The 22,762-nt window shown below is 48.9% G+C and overlaps 1 protein-coding gene across 2 annotated transcripts in view; it reads right to left on the minus strand.

Annotated features, from left to right (window-relative positions):
• Positions 1 to 4,788: 4,788 nt before the first annotated feature.
• kiaa1614 (KIAA1614 ortholog) overlaps positions 4,789 to 22,762 on the minus strand; it is a 203,653-nt gene continuing 185,679 nt past the window's right edge. For both annotated transcript variants that reach the window (XM_085982165.1, XM_085982166.1), the window contains 3 exons: positions 20,088 to 20,212; positions 8,920 to 9,101; positions 4,789 to 5,932 (listed from right to left, as the gene is read on the minus strand). In XM_085982165.1, the coding sequence (XP_085838291.1) occupies positions 5,727 to 5,932; positions 8,920 to 9,101; positions 20,088 to 20,212 (513 nt within the window). In that variant the 3' untranslated portion in view covers positions 4,789 to 5,726. The remainder of the gene's footprint in view (positions 5,933 to 8,919; positions 9,102 to 20,087; positions 20,213 to 22,762) is intronic.

Consider the following 22,762-nt stretch of genomic DNA (forward strand, 5'->3'; position numbering starts at 1 on the left):
CGGTTCCACTGTCTGGACCACTCAGGAAGAGCCCTGCTGTACTCGCCTGAGTGAGCCTCCCTCTTCATAGCTGTGTGCTGCATGCTGCATAACCCGGCAATCCTCAGGACCCAGCCAATGCCACCAGGCCTTGGTGCACCACCGGAGGAGGAGGAGGAGGAAGAGGAGGAGGGTGATCATCAGCAGCACCAAGGTGGGAGGGAGGCCCACAATGTTGAAACTGGAAGGGCCGTCCGTCAATGGCTGATAGCAAGCCGCTTCTGCCATTGAGAACAACATGAATGAAACCAACCCGCAGCCCCTAAGCCGGCCAAGGCAGCAATGATTCCAAAGACCAAACATGTAAATTTTGAATATAAAAACTTATTTATTTTACAAACTCTGTATGTCATTTCTTTATGACAAACTAATTGAAAGAAACACAAAAAAACAGTCATTAACATAACTGGTTCTCACAACCTGGAGATAATGTCCAAAACATTAAACAAAAGTTTGAACACAAACCTCGGCCTTTAATAAAAAATTGACCAACATTTTGTCGCACCTCCTACTTTTTGCCATTCGAGGGTGATCTCCTTCCCTTGCGCACTTCACCCTCTTCCCACCCTACTACTCCTCCATAATGGGACCCCAGTGGCTGCAGCAAGGCTGCTGGGAGGCTGCTGATTGTCAGAACCTGAGACTGCAGGTGCCCTTGAAGGACGGCCTCGACCAGCTCTGGGCCTAGAGGGCCCGACTGCAGACTGCACCAACTCTGCATGGGCGGCAGCAGTCTGGCCTACAGGCGGTGGCAAGTGCAATGGGGAAGTGACAGTGGTGGCAGCAGGAATGCTGTCATCTTGAGAGAGGACAGCAACTCCCTGCTCGACCGACACACTGGCACTCCCACGGGGCAGCACTTCAGCATCCGGAGCAATCTGCTGGAGCACAGATTGCTGGCCTGCTGCGGTGCGGTGAGAGCCCCGGGGAAATGTGTCCGAACCAGCGAGGATGGCAGCAGTCAGTTCTTGCGTGGCATCAATCTGAGTTTGCATGAGAGCAGTCTGAGATTGGATCACGGCAGCCAGTGACTGAATTGCTGCACTAAGCTTTAGCGTGGCATCCGCCTGTGCTGCAGCGTAGTGCTCCACACTCCTTGCCAGTGATTCAATGCATTCGGGCACCCTTCCCACTGCACCCATGAGCTGAGTGTGCATGTCCACTGCCTGGGTGTTCATTTCAGCGATGAGTCGCTCCTCCTCTGCGTCCAGTGCAGCAGGATTCGCTGGCATACTCTCCCTCCGGGGAGAAGGCCCCCGAGCTTCCTTAACTACACCGCATTGCTGCAGCCCTCTGGGTCCTGGAGCTTCACCCTCAGCAGATCCTTCCCCCCTGCTCCCCTCCAGAGAAGGCGTGTTCCCAATGTGAGCATAGGCTTCCTCGGGAGAGGGTGGCGCTGATGCTCCGGCTTCATCTTCCTCCTCGCCTGCAGCTTCACTCCCACTGGCAGCTTGAGGGCCCGTCTCCTCAGCTGGTGAATCACCATCTGAAAGCAGGGAGGCACAAGAGTGGCTTCAGCGTGAGGACAGGGGGGCAGTAAGGGGGGAATGAGTGCGGCGATTTAGTAAATTGGATTGAAAGTGTCAAAGGCTGGTGTTGTGAGGGACAAGTGGAAGGAGAGAGGACAAAAAAGTCATGACCTTACCATTGCTGTCCAGAATGGGGTCGGTCTCTCCAGGGGCGACGGGACCGATCACCTGGCTTGCCACAATCCTGTGGACGCGCGCCTCAAGATCGCTGAGGGGTTGGAGCTGAGGCTGCCCTCCACCCGTCCGTTGCTGCTGTCTCCTATTATGAGATAGCTTGGCCTGCAAGAAAAAGGACGGCGTCTGAGTAAACATGCAGCCATGGTCTTGCCTGATGTGCCTTCCATGATTGAATAGCCCTTACTGTATGCAGCCATGGTCTTGCCTGATGTGCCTCCCATAATTGAATAGCCCTTACTGTATGCAGCCATGGTCTTGCCTGATGTGCCTCCCATAGGTGAATAGCCCGTACTGTATGCAAAGTGTGGCATGTGCATGTGTGTTTGATGAGAGGGCCATAGGTGTTGGATGAGTGTTGGGCATTGGGGTTTTAAGGCCCTCTGGCCATAGAGTGAGGTTGAGATGGAGGGATGGAGAGGTATTGAAAAAAAGCCACTCACCCTGACAACCCGAGTGAGGTCGTTGAACTTTTTTCTACATTGAGTTTGGGTCCTGGGCACCATGCTCCTGGAGGAGACGCTCTGAGCCACCTCCCTCCACACTCTTCTGTACTCGCGCAGCAAAGGCCTCCTGCCACTCTCAGGGAAGAATATAGATCTTCTGCGCTCCACCACGCCAACCAGAGCATCCAAGGCCCGCTCACTGAAGCGCTGAGCTCGTTCTCTCACCCTCTCCATAGTCCTTGGCTGGAAGATTTAGGCACAGGTCTCTCCAGGCCGAGATTCAAGGCTCCAATGAGCAGGGTGTGGCTGGAGAGCAAGATCGACCCTCCCCTTTAAGAACTGTCCAGCGCCAGTGTGTCTGTGTTCAATTGCTAACTGACAGCACCTGCGCTGTGCCCGCGCTCTGAGTTAGCGCCTCGTTCCTCGGTGTTAGCACCTTAAGACAGGTGTGTAGCGCCTGATTTAGCGCTCCAATCACCTCCAGGGGCAATTAAAGCTAAGTTTGCAGTCGGAGGCGATAATTAGCGCCAGGCGCAAAACTTTGCGCACGGCCAATAATGGCGCCCCAAACGGGCGATACTGAATTTTTCCCCCTAAGTCTCCTCTTAACCTTCTCTGCTCTGGTAGAAACAGTCCCAGTATCTCAAGTCTCTTCTCATAACTATAATTTCCCATCCCTGGCATCATCCTGGTGAATCTACGTTGTACACTCTCTGTGGCTTTAATGTCCTTTCTATAATGGAACATTGATAACTGAACACAGTACCCTAACCCTGGCCTAACCACATTATATCACAAATTTAGCATTACCTCTTTACACTTGAAGGTGAAATTGGTCTTCCAAATCGGCAAACCATTTTATACCCCGCCTGAATTTATTTTCAATTGACTTCAATAGAATAGAAATTCAGGCGAGGTGTAAAATGGTCTCACGATTCCCTTTCACCAATTCTGCTTTCCTGCCCAAGACTAGTTTCACCTCCTTGTGCTCAATGGCCCAATTTCTAAAACACAAAACACTATTGACCTTTATTAAGGGCTTGCACTCACACTGTCAAGGATTTATGTGTTGGAATCCCTAGGTCCCTCTCACCATTCACTCCGTTTATTAACTTGCTAATCCCATTCCTTCTTTTTCTTCCCAAACTGCATTACCTCACACTTCTCCACATTAAACTGCACCTGCCACCTGTCTTCCCATTCCCTCGGCTGTCTACCTCCTCTTCCACAGTCCTCCTCATTGCCTTTCAAATCTCCTACTTTTGTGTCATTGACAAATTTGGATATTGTGCTTCCTAAGCCCGAGTCTAAATCATCTACGTGTAGCGGGAGTGCTTGGAAATACCAGTTGTAGGTTTGAAGCCTTTCAGAAAGGTCCAATTCAGGGTCCAAGTAAGCAATATAATTTTTACCCATGGAACTCCCTAGCACCAGGGGAGAAAACTAAAGGGGAATAAAGGAGAAGGACCAGCACGAGATTAGGGTTTGTGTAAATTTTCCTACATTACAACAGTAATGGGACTTCCTTTGGGAGGTCATGAAAGGTCTATTCACAATATATATTAATGATCTAGATGAGGGAACTAGATGTAATATCTCCAAGTTTGCAGATGACACAAAGCTGGGTGGGCATGTGTGCTGTGAGGAGGATGCAGATAAACTCCAGTATGATTTGGACAGGTTGGGTGATTGGGCAGATGCATGGCAGATGCAGTATAATGTGGATAAATGCGAGGTTATCCACTTTGGTGGCAAAAACAGGAAGACAGATTATTATCTGAACGGCAATAGATTGGGAAAGGGGGAAGTGCAACAAGACCTGGGTGTCCTTGTGCACCAGTCGCTGAAGGTAAGCATGCAGGTGCAGCAGGCGGTTAAGAAGGCAAATGGTATGTTGGCCTTCATAGCGAGAGGATTCGAGTACAGGAGCAAGGATGTCTTGCTGCAGTTGTACAGGGCCTTGGTGAGACCACACCTTGAGTATTGTGTGCAGTTTTGGTTGCCTTATCTGAGGAAGGATGTTCTTGCCATGGAGGGAGTGCAGCGAAGATTCACCAGACTGATACCTGGGATGGCAGGAATGACGTATGAAGAGAGATTGGGTCGATTAGGCTTATATTCGCTAGAGTTTAGAAGAATGAGAGGGGATCTCATTGAAACTTATAAAATTCTAACAGGACTAGACAGACTAGATGCAGGAAGGATGTTCCTGATGGCAGGGGAGTCCAGAACCAGGGGTCACAGTCTAAGGATAAGGGGTAAGCCATTTAGGACTGAGATGAGGAGGAATTTCTTCACCCAGAGAGTGGTGAACCTGTGGAATTCTCTACCACAGAAGGCAGTTGAGGCCAACTTAATAAATATATTCAAGAAGGAGTTAGATATACTTCTTAAGGCTAAAGGGATCAAGGGATATGGGGAGAAAGCAGGGACAGGGTACTGAATTTGGATGATCAGCCATGATCTCATTATATGGCAGAACAGGCTCAAGGGGCCGAATGGCCCACTCCTGCTCCTATCTTCTATGTTTCTATGAAAGGTGCTGGGTAAATGCAAGTCATTCTTTTCTTTCTTTAAATAAGAAGCAGTCACCAGTGCCGTTAAATAAATAGTGATTTTATTTCACGAGTAATGCTTCTGTGATGGAGTTTTATTAAACATTATTGTGAAGGAAACACAGGGTGAGGCAGCTTCGTTAATGAAACGGCTCCAACTGTAGCTGCGGTTGGTGTCGGAGCAAGGTCCGAAGGTGAGTGTGTGAGGAACTCCTATTTTAACATCATTTTCAAATGGATGGCACAGTGATGGTTCGTCAGTAACTCGATGTCCCTTACCGACAGGGTGGGAGCCCAGTGCTTTATCTGGCTTTAAATCCCCAATTAATTTTGCAGGTAGTATCACGTAGTTCGTGAGGAAATTACAATCCCGGTCCATGCTGTGCCCAATGGAACTCCCCAATGCAATCCTCTATGCCTCCTCCAAGTGCCAATCCATTATGCCAGGGAGTAACAGAATGTTGGCTTGGTAAATAAAAGGATCTGTCTGACTGGGCAAAAGAAAAGCCCAATTTCTACGGAATTAGAGGGAGGTGTTCAGCACTGAGAACCGCCAACACAGAACTGTCTGTCCAATCAGACATTGAGGAGGGTTCCAGACAATCAGAGGTTAGGAAAAGGAGTTGCTTCAGTTACCTGCGCGAATGGAGGTTTTCTAACTCTGTACCACTGCAATTGAGTCACAGATGGAGGTTGGTTAACAAACAGAGTCGTACGTGACCAGGATGCTCAATGCTGATGCCACTCAGGGTCCTGGGCTTTGATTGGCCACCCAGACCGGCAACTGTTACTGTCCTATGCCCATGTCCTGGGTAGGAGAATTAATGCACATAATTATTGGATTGAGAAGCACCAGGATGCCCAGACTGCTCCAAGGAGCTTTTTACACTTTGTGTATCTGCGTGCTGTAAACACTGAAAGTACTTTGAATGAACAGCTGGCAGTGGCTGTGAATCCAATCCATGGCCCAATGGCCATTACAGTTAATGCTCTTGTTGCCATGTGGTTCCATTATGTCTTTTGACCCTAATGGACACCGTGCTGTCCTGTAACATCAGACTGTTGACCTCATTGAAGCTGAGACCTTCCACATGTTCCCCGTTGACCTCCAGAATTTCATCCCCTAGTTCCAGCAATCCAGAGTACAGTTTCTCAGCATTCCTGTCTGCCATTTGATGAATAAATATACCTAAAGGCAGGAGAAAAAAATACACAAGTTAACTTCGTAAAGACGCCACAGTCAAGGTTTGCTCATCAATCTGTGTCTCTATGAGACCGGCAATGGGTGGAGTTGGTATGTGTGTCTGTAATGGAGATTGATGATGGGAATGAACTATGAGATCAATTCAATAAGAGCCTGGCAAAAATCTGGTTGGGAGCAGATTTTAAGGGTTATAAGGATAAGTACAGATTGCTCATACTAAATAGAATTTGGTTCCTGGGTGTATTACAATTTCACACTAAGGGAGGCAACTGGTCAACAATGAATGACTTTGGATCTAAAGGTAGATAGATAATCTAGGTCACCCAGACTAAAACTAAATGGGTGGGCTATAGCTCATCATAGCATAGATTGTATGTGATAGGGTGGAGTATCCATGGGGTGTGGAAGGAGATTAAATGGGTGGGTGGAGTCCATGATAGGGTAGAGAGCACATGGGGTGTGGAAGGAGGAGAAACCGGAGAAAAGAAGGTTTCAACTGGATATTACTGCTGATTGGGCACAACAAACTCAACATAGACGTCACCAGTAGCAGGTATAGTCCAATGGCTGGATCTGGGGGACACAAGTGATCTCACGATATTACGAGAAGAGCGGGGAGATCTCCCAGTGTCCTTGCCAACATTCCTCCCTCAACCAACACCACCAAAAACAGGCCAACTGGTCAGTCACCTCACTGCAGTTTGGGGGTCTTGCTCTTGCCACCTTTGCCTCTGTAAACATAGTCACTTCACTTAAAAAAAAATTGATTCAGTTGAGCGCTTTGAGATGTTTCTACATGAGGTGTATAAGTGCAGTATTATTTATATTATATATATATATTATTCTTGGGATTTGGGCATCGCTGGCATTTATTGCCCATCCCTAATTGCCCTTGAGAAAGTGATGGTGAGTCACCTTCTGGAACCGCTGAAGTCGATGTGGTGAAGGTGCTCCCACAGTGCTGTTAGGGAGGGAGTTCCAGGATTTGGATTCAGCAACGATGAAGGAATGATGATACATTTCCAAGTTAGGATGGACTTGGAGGCAAACTTGGAGATGATGGTGTTCCCCTCCACCTTCTGCCCTTGTCCTTCTAGGTGGAAGAGGTTGCGGGTTTGGGAGGTGCTGCCGAAGAAGCCTTGGCGAGTTGCTGCAGTGCATCTTGTAGATGGTACACACTGCAGCCACGGTACACTGGTGGTGGAGGGAGTGAATGTTTAAGGTGGTGGATGGGGTGCCGATCAAGCGGGCTGCTTTGTCCTGGGTGGTGTCGAGCTTCTTGAGTGTTGTTGGAGCTGCACTCATCCAGGCAAGTGGAGAGTATTCCATCACACTCCTTACTTGTGCCTTGTAGATGGTGGAAAGGCTTTGGGGAGTCAGGAGGTGAGTCACTATCCACAGAATACCTAGTCCCTGGCCTGCTCTTGTAGCCACAGTATTTATGTGGCTGGTCCAGTTAAGTTTCTGGTGAATGGTGAACCCCAGGATGTGATGATGAGGGATTCGACGATGGTAATGCCAGTCAATGTCATGGGGACGTGGTTAGACTTATTATATGGTCATTGTAGCAACAGGCCTCACAAAGATCTGGCTAGATGCTTTGGACCTCTCATGTTTCTTCCCTTCCATCAGGCCCCTGACCTGTATGCCATGTCTCCTCTTTCAGGGCCACATATTCGAACACAAAGTCCAATGCCAGTGTGCACAACTGCAGGCGGCACCATTGTCCCTGAGCTGAGATGAAGTATCAGGTTTCCCAGTTCAATAGAACATTAGGAGAACTTTGAATGTCTAAACACAAGGAATAATTTCTGCCAAGGTCCAAGAACGTCGAGCCTGTTTTCACAGTGGTGCATATATCCAATTATTGTATAAAATTTATGAGGTGTTAAACCGAGGCCCCGTCTGCTCTCGCAGGTGGACGTACAAGATCCCACACCACTATTCGAAGAAGAGCAGGGGTGTACTCCCTGGTGTCTTGGTCAACATTTATCCCTCAACCAACATCAGCAATACGGATGATCTGGTCATTATCCCATTGTTGTTTGTGAGAGCTTGCTGTGCACAAATTGGCTGCCACGTTTCCTACATTACAATGGTGACTACACTTCAAAAAGTACTTCATTGGTTGTAAAGCGCTTTGGGATGTCCTGAGGTTGTGAAAGGCGCTATATAAATACAAATGTTTCCTCTCTTTCACTCTTTATAACTGACAGTGTGCACTATGCCCTATCAACTGAAAATAGACCAGTCCTTGACAGAACCATGTCAGTTAGCCCAAGGGTAAGGTTGCATGTTAGGAAGTGTGTTGTAGTTTAAAATCATGGGCATGGATTCTGCACAGCTTTAGAATGTAGACCTAACACTTAAAGGCCTTTCTTTAAAGGCAGGATAGGCAAGCGTGCCAGGGCACAATGAGGCTCATAGCTTGGCATTCTGACATGCCCACTTCAACAAGTGTCAGACCGTAGATGTAAGACCTTCATTCCCCTCAAAGCAAGACCCTGGTATCAGCAAGATCAGTCGAAAGAGGCTCTTCCTACTGAAAGTGGGGTGGGAGAGAGGGCAGAAATCAGACCATGGGCCAAAGAGCTGAGGGATTCTGGGAAGAGGTCCTTCTCCAGGTGTGCATTACATGGGGATTTGAGAGAGAAGACACAAAATAACCAGAACTGTAGAGGGGTGGGGAGATATTGGCATGGAATTTCCTGAGAGTTTTCTCTCTCAGATACACGGCAGAAACCTCGTTTACGCATGTTCTAATTGAATGATGGAATAGGCTCGAGGGGCTGAATGGCCTACCCCTGTACGGGATTTCCACCACACTTCTGGTGAGGTTACAGCGGCGGACCGGGATCAGCTCAGAGGAAGCTCCGGGCCGTCATTCTTACAGCTGGTCCTATAACGGTGGAATAAAGTGAAATAAATCTTTAGATCTTTAACCGAGACTAAACTCCAGATCCAGTACTCACCCCCGCAAGATCTGGAGATGAAGAACCCAAAAGGTCCATGGGCTGGTTTGGACAGTTCAAGCATGAAGCTGGCATCAGCGAATGTCTGAGTCACCTGACCAATAACCCTCGGGTGATTGGGCGATCCTATGTCCTCCACGCTGAGGGACCTCATTGGCCTGCGGCCAGAAGGCTTGGGCTCACTGTCAACAATGAAAGGAAGACATTTGTACAGAGCATACACATTACGACACAACTACGTAAACCTCCACTTCCCCAAGAAGATACTCCTGACTGAACATTCTCTTCTTGTGAGACGGACCCACACTAAGAGCTGGTGCTTTTAGACCATTCCCACAGCAATCGCTGTCAGATGGAAGGAGGGCACGAACCCACAGTTACATCGTTTCCTGGCACGCTTCAGCCCTGCCTGTGGAATCCCAAGGGGACAACGGGGAGGAGCTGTCTGATGAGCAACTGCTCCCTGTTCAATTCCCCAGTAATATTAATGGCAGTTACTAGTCAAACCAATCAACAGAAAGACTGAGAATGTAAACCCAACTGCTAAGTGGCGTCAGCCATGTCTCAGTTGGTAGCACTCACACCTCTGAGTCAGAAGGTCATGTGATCCACTCCAAAGACTTGAGAACACAATCCACGCTGACACTGCAGTGCAGTACTGAGGGAGTGCTGTACTGTCAGAGGTGCCGTCTTTCAGATGAGACGCTAAACCAAGTCTGCCCTCTCAGGTGGATGTAAAGGATCCCATGGCCACTATTTGAAGACGAGCAGGGGAGTTCTCCTTGGTGTTCTGGGCCAACATTTATCCCATAACCAACACCACTAGATACTAGATTAACTGGTCATTCATCTCATTGTAGGTAGAGGTATCAGCCATGGCCAAGCTGGTAGCACTCTTGCATCTGTATCAGAAGGCAGTGGATTCTAGTCCCACTCCAGAGACTTGAGCACATAATCCAGGCTCATACTCCTGTGCATCTCAGGTGGACGTAAAAGATCCCATGGCCACTATTTGAATAAGAGCAGGGGAGTTCTCCCCGGTGTCCTGACCAACATTTATCCCTCAACCAACATCACTAAAACAGCTTAACTGATCATTATCATATTGCTGTTTGTGGGATCTTGCTGTATGAAAATTGGCTGCTGCATTTCCTTACATAAGAACATAAGAAATAGGAGCAGGAATAGGCCATTCAGCCCCTCGAGCCTGCTCCGCCATTCAATAAGACCATAGCTGATCTTCTACCTCAACTCCACTTTCCCGTACTATCCCCATATCACTTGATTCCCTTAATATTCAAAAATCTATCAATCTCTGTCTTGAATATACTCAACGACTGAGCCTCCACAGCCCTCTGGGGTAGAGAATTCCAAAGATTCACCACCCTCTGAGTGAAGAAATTTCTCCTTATCTCAGTCCTATATGGCTGACCCCTTATTCTGAGACTGTGACCCCGTGTTCTAGACTCCCCAGCCAGGGGAAACATCCTCCCTGTCAAGCCCTGTAAGTTTTTTGTATGTTTCAATGAGATCACCTCTCATTCTTCTAAACTCCAGAGAATATAGGCCGAGTCTACTCAATCTCTCCGCATAGGACAATCCCCCCCATCCCAGAAATCAGTCTGGTGAACCTTTGTTGCACTCCCTCTATGGCAAGTATATCCATCCTTAAGTAAGGAGACCAAAACTGTGCACAATACTCCAGGAGTGGTCTCACCAGGGCCCTATACAATTGCAGTAAGACATCTTTACTCTTATACTCAAATCTTCTTGTAATAAAGGCCAACATACCATTTGCTTTCCTAATTTTTTGCTGTACCTCCAACAACACTCAAGAAGCTTGACACCATACAAGACAAAGCAGCCTGCTTGATTGGCACCCCATCCACCACCTTAAACATTCACTCCCTCCACCACCAGCGTACCGTGGCTGCAGTGTGTACCATCTACAAGATGCACTGCAGCAACTCGCCAAGGCTTCTTTGGCAGCACCTCCCAAACCCATGACCTCTACCACCTAGAAGGACAAGGGCAGCCGGCGCATGGGAACACCATCATCTCCATGTTCCCCTCCAAGTCATACACCACACGGACTAAAACAGTTCAAGAAGAAGGCCCACCACCACCTTCTCAAGGGCAACTGGGGATGGGCAATAAATGCCGGTAACATCCACATCTCGAGGATGAATCTAAAAACAAAGTTGGGAGCAGTGTCAGGCTCAGCTTGTGATGACTCTGACAGTCGAATAGATTTGCTGGTCCTCACTGTCTGGACTCTCAAAAGAAGATTGGGCAATCGAATGCGGTACTCGAGGGTTCTGAGTACCCGTGGCAATGTACCCCAGGATAGTCAGTGCTCTCGGGAAAGGAACTAAAGAAGAAATAATTTAAGTAAATAGACACAGTGGGCTCATAAGAACATAAGAAATAGGAGCAGGAGTAGGCCATTCGGCCCCTCGAGCCTGCTCCGCCATTCAATAAGATCATGGTTGATCTGATCTTGGCCTCAACTCCACTTTCCTGCCCGCTCCCCATAACCCTCGATTCCCCTGTTTTTCAAAAATCTGTCTATCTCTGCCTTGAATATATTCAATGACTCCGCCTCCACAGCTCTCTGGGGTAGAGAATTCCAAAGATTCACGACCCTCTGAGAGAAGAAATTCCTCCTCATCTCTGTTTTAAATGGGCGACCCCTTATTCTGAAACTATGCCCCCTTGTTCTAGATTCCCCCATGAGGGGAAACATCCTCCCTACATCTACCCTGTCAAGCCCCCTCAGAATCTTATGGGGGAGAAATTCGGTATCGCCCCGTTTGGGGCCCAATTATCGGCCGGGTGCAAAGTTTAGCGTCTGGCGCTAATTATCGCCTCCGACTGCAAATTTGGCTTCTATCACCCCTGGAGGTGATTGGAGCGCTAAATCAGGTGCTACAGCGAAGATTCACCAGGCTGATACCTGGGATGGCAGGAATAACGTATGAGGAGAGATTGGGTCGATTGGGCTTGTACTCGCTGGAGTTTAAAAGAATGAGAGGGGATCTCATTGAAACTTATAAAATTCTGTCAGGTCTGGACAGACTAGATGCAGGAAGGATGGTCCCGATGGTCGGGGAGTCCAGAACCAGGGGTCACAGTCTAAGGATAAGGGGTAAGCCATTTAGGACAGAAATGAGGAGGAATTTCTTCACCCGGAGAGTGGTGAACCTATGGAATTCTCTGCCACAGAGGGCGGTGGAGGCCAATACATTAAATATATTCAAGAAGGAGTTGGATATATTTCTTAAGGCTAAAGGGATCAAGGGGTATGGGGAGAAAGCAGGGACAGGGTACTGAATTTGGATGATCAGCCATGATCGCATTGAATGGCGGAGCAGGCTCGAGGGGCCGAATGGTCTACTCCTGCTCCTATCTTCTATGTTTCTATGTTACACACCTCTCTTAAGGCGCTAACGCTGAGGAGCGAAGCGCTACCTCAGAGCGCTGGCGAAGCTCATGTGATGTCAGTCAGCAATGGAACACAGACACACTGGTGCCGGCCAGTTCTTAAAGGGGAGGGTCGATCTTGCTCTCCATCCACACCCTGCTCATTGCAGCCTTGAATCTCGACCTGGAGAGACCTGTACATCATATCTGCTGGAAAGAACAATGGAGAGGCCCAGGGAAAGAGCTCAGAGTGCAGCCCCCATAGTCTCCTCTAAATCGATGCAAGGAAGGTCAAATCAAAATGAACTTGCAAAGTGCTGCTCCGTACCCAAAACTCCTTCACACAGTGTTGAATCTCTCCAGAAGTCTCTCTCTATCTCCCTCAGAATGTGTGGTGCAAAAATGTCGACGACAAAAAAAGGCAGAAAGCGGTCGCCTTTAAATAGCGCTCCCCCAGTCCCTTCCTGGCTGCAAAATGCTCCCCTCAACTTGTCGTTGCTAGCGGCAACTCAATATCCGGTCCGGGGCGCTACGGGGGCGTTGCACGCTCGACTGACGTCACGATCTCCGGGCGCAGGAGATTGTGGCGGTAGTGTTTAGCGCCACCGCAAAATGTCTGGTCAATTTCGTGAGTGGCGCAAACATTGCCACACCCGGGTGCTAGCTGCTTTGCGTCCCATTAGCGCCGTCTTAGGGCACTAACAGGAGACGCAAAGGAACCAAATTTTTCCTCCTATATGTTTCAGTAAGATCACCTCTCATTCTTCTAAACTCCAATGAGTATAGGCCCAACTTGCTCAACTTTTCCTCATAAGACAACCCTTTCATCTCAGGAATCAATCTAGTGAACTGCCTCCAATGCAAGTATATCCCTCCCTAAATAAGGAGACTAAAACTGTACGCAGTACTCCAGGTGTGGTTTCACCAACGCCCTGTACAGTTGTAGCAAGACTTCCCTACTTCCCATGGTGGCATAGTGGTTAGCACTGTTGCCTCACAGCGCCAGGGACCCGGGTTCAAATCCGGCCTCGGGTGACTGTGTGGAGTTTGCACATTCTCCCCGTGTTTGCGTGGGTTTCCTCCGGGTGCTCCGGTTTCCTCCCACAGTCCAAAGATGTGCGGGTTAGGTTGATTGGCCATGATAAAAAAATTGGCCCTTAGTGTTAGGGGGGATTAAATACGTGGGGTTATGGGGTTACAGGGATAGGGCTTGGGTGGGATGGCTGTCGGTGTAGGGACCGGGTGCTAAGGGTTTGGATGATCAGCCATGATCTCGTTGAATGGCGGAGCAGGCTCGAAGGGCCGAATGGCCTACTCCTGCTCCTATCTTCTATGTTTCTATGTAACTCCATCCCCCTTGCAATAAAGGCCAACATTCCATTTGCCTTCCTAATTACTCACTGTACCTGCATGCTAACTTTTTGTGTTTCATGTACAAGGACCCCCAGATCCCTCTGTACCGCAGCATTCTGTAGTCTCTCTCCATTTAAATAATATTTTGCTTTATTATTCTTCCTACCAAAGTGGATAACCTCACATTTTCCCACATTATACTCCATCTGCCAAATTTTTGCCCTCTCACTTAACCTATCTATATCCCTTTGCAGACACTTTGGGCTCGATTTTGCTAGGCCCGAGGAGGTGGGATTGGAGGCGTGTGAGGTGGTAAAATCGCAAAAAATGGCGGGCGGGCCCAATCCCGCCTCCGAACAATTTTCCCAAATGCGTGTTTTCTGACCCCGTTTCCATCCCGCCTCCAAGAGGCGGGATAGACCCCTAAGGCCCTTAACAACCAGTTAAGTGCCTCTATAATCCCATTTTGAGAGGCCTTTCTGATTTTACCACTTTTCCCACGTCCTGCATGTCTCCTCTGGAACACGCCAGTGAAACCTGGCGGCCTCACAAGTGGATTGCTTACTAACAGCAGCAGCTCCACCATTAAAAAGGAATTTTCAGCAATCATCATTTGCAAGTGGCAGAACTTTGTCTCAGGTCTGGGGGAACTTTTAGCAGGTATACCCATTGTTGTGGAAGTTTGGAGCCTGACACCCATCTCCAGTGTGACCTCCTGGGAAGCCCCTCTCGCCACTTTGACTGAGCACTTCCTCAACTGAGGCATATACCACAAGCATGGGAACCATTTATTTCCTTTCCTCCTGGACATCAGATTCGGACGCAGACCAGCCGTGGCAGCAGCAGAACCATGAACAACAGCACCACCAACAGCAGCAGCAACAACAGGAGCACCAAGCTGCTGCTCACCCACCTGAAGCTGCACAGACCAGAAGGCGCCAGCACGCGACCACATTGCTGCCCAGGATGCAAGGGACGCACTCATCTTGGCCAGATTTGCTTAGCCTGCACAATCAAACACTTTTGCCTCGCACCTTCTTATCAGACCATCGACAATGGCCAAGAACCTGCGGATTCCTATCACCCTGACCACCATACTGACAATTGCAAGTCGCCCTCAATGTGGAAGTCCCATTAGCGAAATGACACACGCCACAACTGCAACAGTTTGCCATCAGAATTTTTTATGACAATAAGCAACTGATGGCTTTTTAAAATTAAACACATTACACCCAAGTGATTACCCTTGTGGCTACTTGTGCATTATCTTCCTCTTACGCGTGCTCCTACATGGTGCTTCCCCTGTGGCTTCAGCAGATGTGGAGGCCCCTTGCTCACTTTTTTGCAGCTCCTGTCTCGATACATTTGGCGGGCGTCCTCTGGGGTTGCGAACCTGTGAGGGCTCGGCAACAGTCTGCTGCTCCTGCGGCTGTGCAGGGGTTGAGACGCCGATCTCAGTTGGGTGGGGACTCTGGTGGGGCTCTGACCGAGGGCTGTGCAGTGGCATGAAAGTGTGAGCGCTTGGAGAGGAGCCCCCACTTCCTTGTTGTATGCCACCAACATCCCTCTCATGGGTCAGCCCCACTTCAGAGTTAGCAAGTGGCTGGACAGCACCTTGCTGCACTGCAGGGGGGGCCATGAAGACCCGTTTCTGCACTGGAAGTCCTACTCCAGAGGACTTGCATGAAGGTCTGGTTTGTTTGCTCAATAGCTGACCATCGCTCCTCAAGAGATTTCAGTCTATTCTGAACAATTACCATGTTTTCCATACCCTGGCGACTAAGCTCCTCCATGGACATAGCCATCCTCTCCTCTACCGTAGCCATCCTCTCCTTTACGGTAGCCAGCCTTACCATGGAGGTAGCCATCCTTTCCAAGAAGGTTGCCATCCTTTCCGTGGTGATGCGTTCATGCGCCACGCCTCCACAAAGGCTCTGCTCATGTTAGCGATGGACTCCTTCATTCGCTCCACACTCGCAGCGACCCTGGAGACAAAACCTGCCAGAGACTCCTGCACCTGTTCCTGCAGTTTGAGCACCGCGCTCCTTCTGGATGGACCCGGAGGCACAGGCTCGACATGCAGCGGAGCCGAGCTGGGAGCATCCTCTCCACTGCGACGAGGACTCTCCACTGCTGTCCCTGTCTCCATCTGCTGATGCTCACTTGTGAGCTGTGATACACCAGGTGACAACTCTACTCTATGTCCCGAAGGTCCCACCGAGGTGTGAGTGTCTGTGCTCGTGCAGGGTGCGCTTTATTCTGCTGACGGAGCACCCTCAGAGGTTGTAGCTTCCTCTAAGGAGTCTGGAAGCTCAGGCTCTTCCTCCTGGACAGTTGGGATGGGGGCTCTCGATGGTCCTGTGGGGGAGTAAAGGAAAGAGTTAGAGATGTGAGGTAAAGGTTCCATGCACATTGAATTGTGCAGATGATCATAAGTCAATCTGTTAGAGCATTAGAATCATTATCATTCAGTCATGCGATGTCAATGAGAGAGATGCCAAACTATTCTGTCACCAGCTTGCTGGGATGCGCCTGCCTGTCCATCCCCCACTTGGGAATCCTCCTTGATCCCGGCAATTTGCAGGGCCACCTCCTCCGAGGTGGTGAGCTGGGCTACTGAGGGTGGTCCTCCTCCTGTCCTCGCTCTATCCCTCTTATTGTGGGCTCTCTTTTCCTGCAATGAGGGACACAAGTGGAGTTTGAGTGAGAATGAAGGAGTGAGTGTAGAGAATCCATAGCATAGATGCTTAGAAGGAGACAAAGGGCCCTCCCTGTGTGTTGTAAGTTGTTGTCATTGCGTCACAGTGATAGGGAGTGTGAGGGCTGCATGGTCGAATAGTTAACTGAATGTGACCATAGAGAGAGAGGGAATGGGTAAGGGTGCGGGGATGTCAATGTAAAGTGAGATGTGGAGGAAGAGGTTGGCAAAGCAGAGTGCTGGTGAGGAGAGATGATGGGGATGAGATTGAGGGTGATGAGAAAGTCATACTCACTTTTCCTGTGCAGAGAAGGTTATGAAACCTCTTCCTGCACTGCAGCCAGGTTCTGCGGCACATAGAGATGGCATTGACCTCCTGGGCCACTTGCAGCCACACAGCTTTAGTCTGTTGTGGTGGCTTTTTTCTCCCTGAGGAAGAGAAGAGCACCTCCTTATTAGATCTTGCTCCCTGCACCAGAGCTTGGAGGGAGGGCTCATCAAAGCGAGGTGCACACTTTTGCTTGCTGGTGGACATGGTCGGTAAATGAAGTCTTTCATACAATGTCCAAAGCGTTTCCAGTCTCCAGAAGAAGCAAGGCTGCTTGCAGGCCTTAAATCCAGCAGCGCTGATGACGTCATCGGAGGCGACTTTCAGGATGGAAAGACTAATTGGACCAGGGGTTCCCACACGCTGGAAATCAAGGGCCCAATTAGGGGAAAATCATACTTTTTTCCCACTTCACATCGGAGTCGGGGTCCTGACATGAAAACCACCTGACACGCCCCCAGCCCGCCCCAATGGCAAAATCCAGCCCTTTGTGTATTCCTCACAACTTGCTTTCCCACCTATCTTTGTATCATCAGCAAATTTGGCAACAGTATGCTCTGTCCCTTCATCCAAGTCATTAATATAGATTGAAAATAGTTGAGGCCCCAGCACTGATCCCTGTGGCACCCCACTAGTTACAGTTTGCCAACTGGAAAATGACCCATTTATCCCGACTCTCTGTTTTCTTTTAGTTAGCCAATCCCCTATCCATGCTAATATATTACCCCCAACCCTGTGAGCTCTTATCTTGTGCAGCAACCTTTTATGTGGCACCTTATCGAATGCCTTCTGGAAATCCAAATACACCACATCTACTGGTTCCCCTTTATCACAGAATCACAGAAACCCCACAATGCAGATAGAGGCCATTTCAGCCCATCGAGCCTGCACCGACACATATCCCACCCGATCCCCATAACCCCTACACCAACACATATCCCACCCTATCCCCGTAACCCCACGTATTTAATCCCCCTAACACTAAGGGTCAATTTATCATAGCCAATCAACCTAACCCGCACATCTTTGGACTGTGGGAGGAAACCGGAGCACCCGGAGAAAACCCACGCAAACACGGGGAGAATGTGCAAACTCCACACAGACAGTCACCCGAGGCCGGATTCGAACCCGGGTCCCTGGCGCTGTGAGGCAACAGTGCTAACCACTATGCCACCTTTCATTAAATAAAGGGATTTGTGGAGAGTGTTAGCTAGGTGCTGGTTTTACCAGAGTCCTGTCCTCAGTGACTGGGGGGCTTCCCCAATTATTTCAAGTTATGTAGAGGCAAGATCCCGCAAACAGCAATGTGATAATCTGTTTTAGTGATGTTGGTTGAGGGATAAATATTGGCCAGGATACCGGGGATAACTCCCCCGCTCTTCTTCGAAATAGTGCCGTGGGATCTTTTACATTCACCTGAGAGATCTAATCTGAAAACAGCACCTCTGACAGTGCAGCACTTCCTTGGTACTGCACTGCAGCCTGGATTTTGTCCTCAAGTCTCACAGATTGGAACTTGAACCCACAACCATCGGACTCAGGCAAGAATGCTACCAGTAAGCCACGGCGGATGCCATTACCATGGAGCCCGGAAGAGGAAGGCAATAAATGCTCTGAAATGTCAGTCTAACGGAACTTGAACATACTCCAGCTAGACACACATCAAGAAAGTATACCGCAGGAAATATATACCCCACGGACAGACATAACTGGGAAATATACCCCAGGGAAATTACCCAGGAAAACCACCCTCAGGTACACATTTTACTCTAAGTAAACACACCCCAGGTAAAAAAAGACCTGGAAAGAATATTTCTCCAGCCGTGATTCCCCCCACCCCCGTGGTCTGATGACCTGCCGACTCTCGCTGTCTGTGCTTAAACATGCAGAGTGGCACCCGTGAAACTGCAGCCCATTACTGCCGCCAAAAAGAGGAGCTGTGAACGGGGATGGGTGGAAATGGAAATGGGTGGGGTAGGGGTGGGGGGGTGGGGGGCTGGGTGGGGCGGGGAGGAGAAGAACAGAAATGATTGGTTGTTAAGTTAGAGCTCCAATAGCGGTGATTCCCCAGGTGCCAAATTCAACCCCTTCATACTGCGGCCGGGATTGGGTACGTTCGACCCATTGCATTGTGGGAGCTGCTTCCCCACACGGACTGCAGCTGTTCAGGAAGAAGGCCTCACCACCACCACCTTCTCAAGTGCATCGGGGGACGGGTAATAAATGCCAGTGATGCCCACATCCCGAGAATGAAGTTTTAAAAATGTCACGAGGCTTCAAGAGCTAAATTATGAGGACAGGCTGCATAGACTAGACTTGTATTGGCTTGAATGTAGAAGATTAATGGGTGATCTAATTAAGATGTTTTAGATGATTAAAGGAGTTGGCAGTGTAGATGGAGAGAAGCTATTTCCTCTGGTGGGGAAGTCCAGAACAAGGGGGCATCACCTTAAAATTACAGCTAGGCTGGTCAGGGTGATGTCAGGAAGCACTTCTTCACACAAAGGGTGGTGGAAATGTGGAACTCTCTCCCACAAAAAGCTGTGGATGCTGGGGGACAATTGAAGCTTTCAAGATTGAGATTGATAGGGTATTGAGGGATATGGAGCAAAGTTGGGTAAATGGAGTTGAGGTACAGATCAGCCATGATCGAACTGAACGCTGGAACAGGCTCGAGGGGCTGAATGGCCTACTCCTGTTCCTATGTTACTAAAAGTTGGTTTCAGACCCTATCATTCCAGCCAAAGGCTTTTAGGGGACACACCGGCTGACCAACTGAGCAGAGATGTCATTAGAGTTCAGTGTTCAAGCCCGGCCAGAATCAAACTGCAGACCCAGTGGCACTTCACCTCTGGTAACAGGCGGTGAAAGCCATTACTTGTGTTTCTGGTGGACTTTCCATTAGAGCTAGCAACAACAACTTGCATTTATATAGCACCTTTAAAGTAGTAAAACGTCCCAAGGCGCTTCACAGGAGCAATTATCAAACAAAATTTGACACCAAGCCACATAAGGAAATATTAGGACAGATGACCAAAGGCTTGGTCAAAGTGGCAGGGTTTTAAGGAGCGTCTTAAAGGAGGAGAGAGGGATAGAGAGGCAGAGAGGTTTAGGGAGGGAATTCCAGAGCTTAGGGCCTTGACAGCTGAAGGCACAGCCACCAATGGTGGAGCGATTATAATCAGGGATGCTCAAGAGACCAGAATTAGAGGAGCCCAGATATCTCGGGGGGGATTGCGGGGCTGGAGATAGGGAGGGGCGAGGCCATGGAGGGATTTGAAAACAAGGATGAAACCATGTACGGTCCGCTCTTACCCAACCCCTCCCCACCACTACTGAACACCTTGACTGCCATCACCGACCTACCTGCCTCCCAAGCCAGTCTCGGCCGTCTCTCCTACCAGGTACGAGCTGCAATGGTTCTTCTTTTTCTTCTGGGCGTGAAGAGATTGGATGGACGAGGCTTTCCTCAACTGGGCCAATGGGGACACCTAGCAGGAGATAACGGAACTGCACTTAGGTCCACACATTTTTCAGTGTTTACACTAAAAATTATTTTGGGTTACATACAAAAAGATAAGGAGCTCATTAATGTGAATTATGCATTCGACAGTGAAACGTCCTCCACCCAGGTCCCAATGTCGCTAAGTGATGTTAATTCTTCGGTGCGACCGAAAGACAAAGAGAAATTCCATGGTCAAACTCAGGGCAAACACTGGCAAGTTCTTCCCCAGCTCCCTAACACAATCAAGCAAGACTCCAGGAGGCCTTGGTTACCCATCACAAGATGTACGTAAACTAACATCCCCCCCCCCACCACCCCCCTACCCGCCATAAGTCCCCAATTCCTTTGGAATCAGGGACTGGACAGAGACTTGTGGTAATACTGAACATGTCTCTGGGATTCAATTTGAATGTTCCCTCTAACCCGAATTTCTTCCAATTCAAACATCCCCAGCACCTTTGGGCTTTCCTCATAGCTCCGATGCCCAATTCAACTGGAACCACAGAGCCGTAGAATCTTACAGCTCAGAAGGAGGCCTTTCGGAAGAGCTCTCCAATTAGTCCCACTCCCCCTGCTCTTTCCCCATAACCCTGAATTTTTTTTCCTTTTCAAGTATTTATCCAATTCCACCATCCAGCGCATTCCAGACCACAATAACTTGCTGCGTAAAAAAATTCTCATCTCCCCCTCTGGTTCTTTTGCCAATTATCTTTAATCTGTGTCGTCTGGTTACTGACCCGCCCACCAGTGGAAACATTTTCTCCCCATCTACTCTTATCAAAATCCCTCATCATTTTGAAGACATCTATTAAATTTCCCTGAAGGAGATGATTCACTGATGAAGGTGTCATCTTCCAAATGAGATACAGAATGACTTAGATTGTCCAGCACATTCGGCCCGACTGCTCGGTGTTGTTGTTTATATGCCACAGGAGCCTCCTGCCCCTCGAATGATCTCTTCCTACCCAGCCCCCTGTATCCCTCTATTCCCCTCTCCCTCACGTTTGCGTCTAGCCTTCCCTTAAATGCAAAGTTCCCTCTAAGCTGCGCGGCCACACAGCACTCAGCAGGTCCCGCACAGCCGGTCAGCCGGCTTTTAAATAGAAAAACCGCATGTGCGCGGACTTTTGACTGGCTAAAGGAGCCGCGCAGGCTCAAAGCAAAATTAGAGGGAACATTGGTAGCGAGTCCCAGATTCTCACCACTCTCTGTGTAAAGAAATTCCTCAAATAAATTCTTCATTTGATCTGTTAGTCTTTATACAGACATAGAAACATAGAAGATAGGAGCAGGAGTAGGCCATTCGGCCCCTCGAGCCTGTTCCGCCATTTAATGAGATCATGGCTGATCATCCAAATTCACTACCCTGTCCCTGCTTTCTCCCCATATCCCTTGATCCCTATAGCCTTAAGAAATGCCCCCTTTTTCTGGACTTGCCCACAAGTCAAAACAGTTTCTCCACATCCACCCTATTGAACCCCTTCATCATTTTAAAGGCCTCTACCAGGTCACCCCTCAGCCGTCTCTTTTGTGGAGAAAAGAGCCCCAGCCTGATCAATCTTTCCTGAGAGTTGCGTCCTCTCAGTTCTGGTATCATCCTTTGTAAATCTTTTCTGCCCCTTCTCCAGTGCTTCTCTATCCTTTTTACAATACGGAGACCAGCATTGTGCACAATATCCGAGTGTGGTCTAACCAAGGTTCTGTTAAATTTAACATAACATTCTCTGCTTTAAACAGTGACCCCTGCCCCCTCAGGGGGACATAAACAGGGTGCTATTTGAAGAAGAGCAGGGAGTTCTCTCTGGGTCCTGGCCAACATTCCTCCCTCAACCAAGCCTACCAAATAAAAAAATACAGATTAATTGGTCATTTATCTCACTCGCGATGTGTGGGATCTTGTTGTGTGCAATTCTGTCAGGTTTGCCTGCGTAACAATAGTGACTTCACTTCAAAAGGAAGCCGTGAAGTGTTCTGAGGGCACGATGGGATGCTCTATAAATGCAAGTTCTTTCTTCTCCAAAGTCAGGACGTCCCCCCTCCCCCACCCCCTCCTCCTCCTGTGGTACAATGCCCAGAACTATAGAGGATACCCAACGGGAGGGTAGGCTAGAACTTTGTTCGTGTCACTTCCTGTCACGTGCTTTACCCCGCAAGCTCTGCATCTGACAACAACAACAGCCTGCATTTATATATTAACAACCATAACATCCCAAAGTGCTTCACAGAGGCGGAGGGGGAATAAACTGGGAGCCCAGACAAAGAAGGAGATATTAAGAGGGGCAATCAAAAGCTGGGACTGAGGTGGGCTTTCAGGAGAGTCTGAAAGGAGGAGAGGGAAGTGGAGAGGTAGAGGGGTTTAGGGAAGGAATTCCGGAACATGGGGCCTAGGCAACTGAAGGCATGGTTGCCAATGGTGGGGCGAAGGGAGGGGAGGAGATGCACAAGAGGCCAGACTTTGGGGAGTTCGTAGGACTGCAGGAGGTTACAGAGGTAAGGACAGAAAAGGCCATTTAAACACAGGATGCGAATTTTAAAA

Source organism: Somniosus microcephalus, chromosome 3 (genome assembly GCF_052327205.1).
Source record: "Somniosus microcephalus isolate GS21.2 chromosome 3, FLI_Smic_1.0, whole genome shotgun sequence".
NCBI classification, from domain to species: domain Eukaryota; kingdom Metazoa; phylum Chordata; class Chondrichthyes; order Squaliformes; family Somniosidae; genus Somniosus; species Somniosus microcephalus.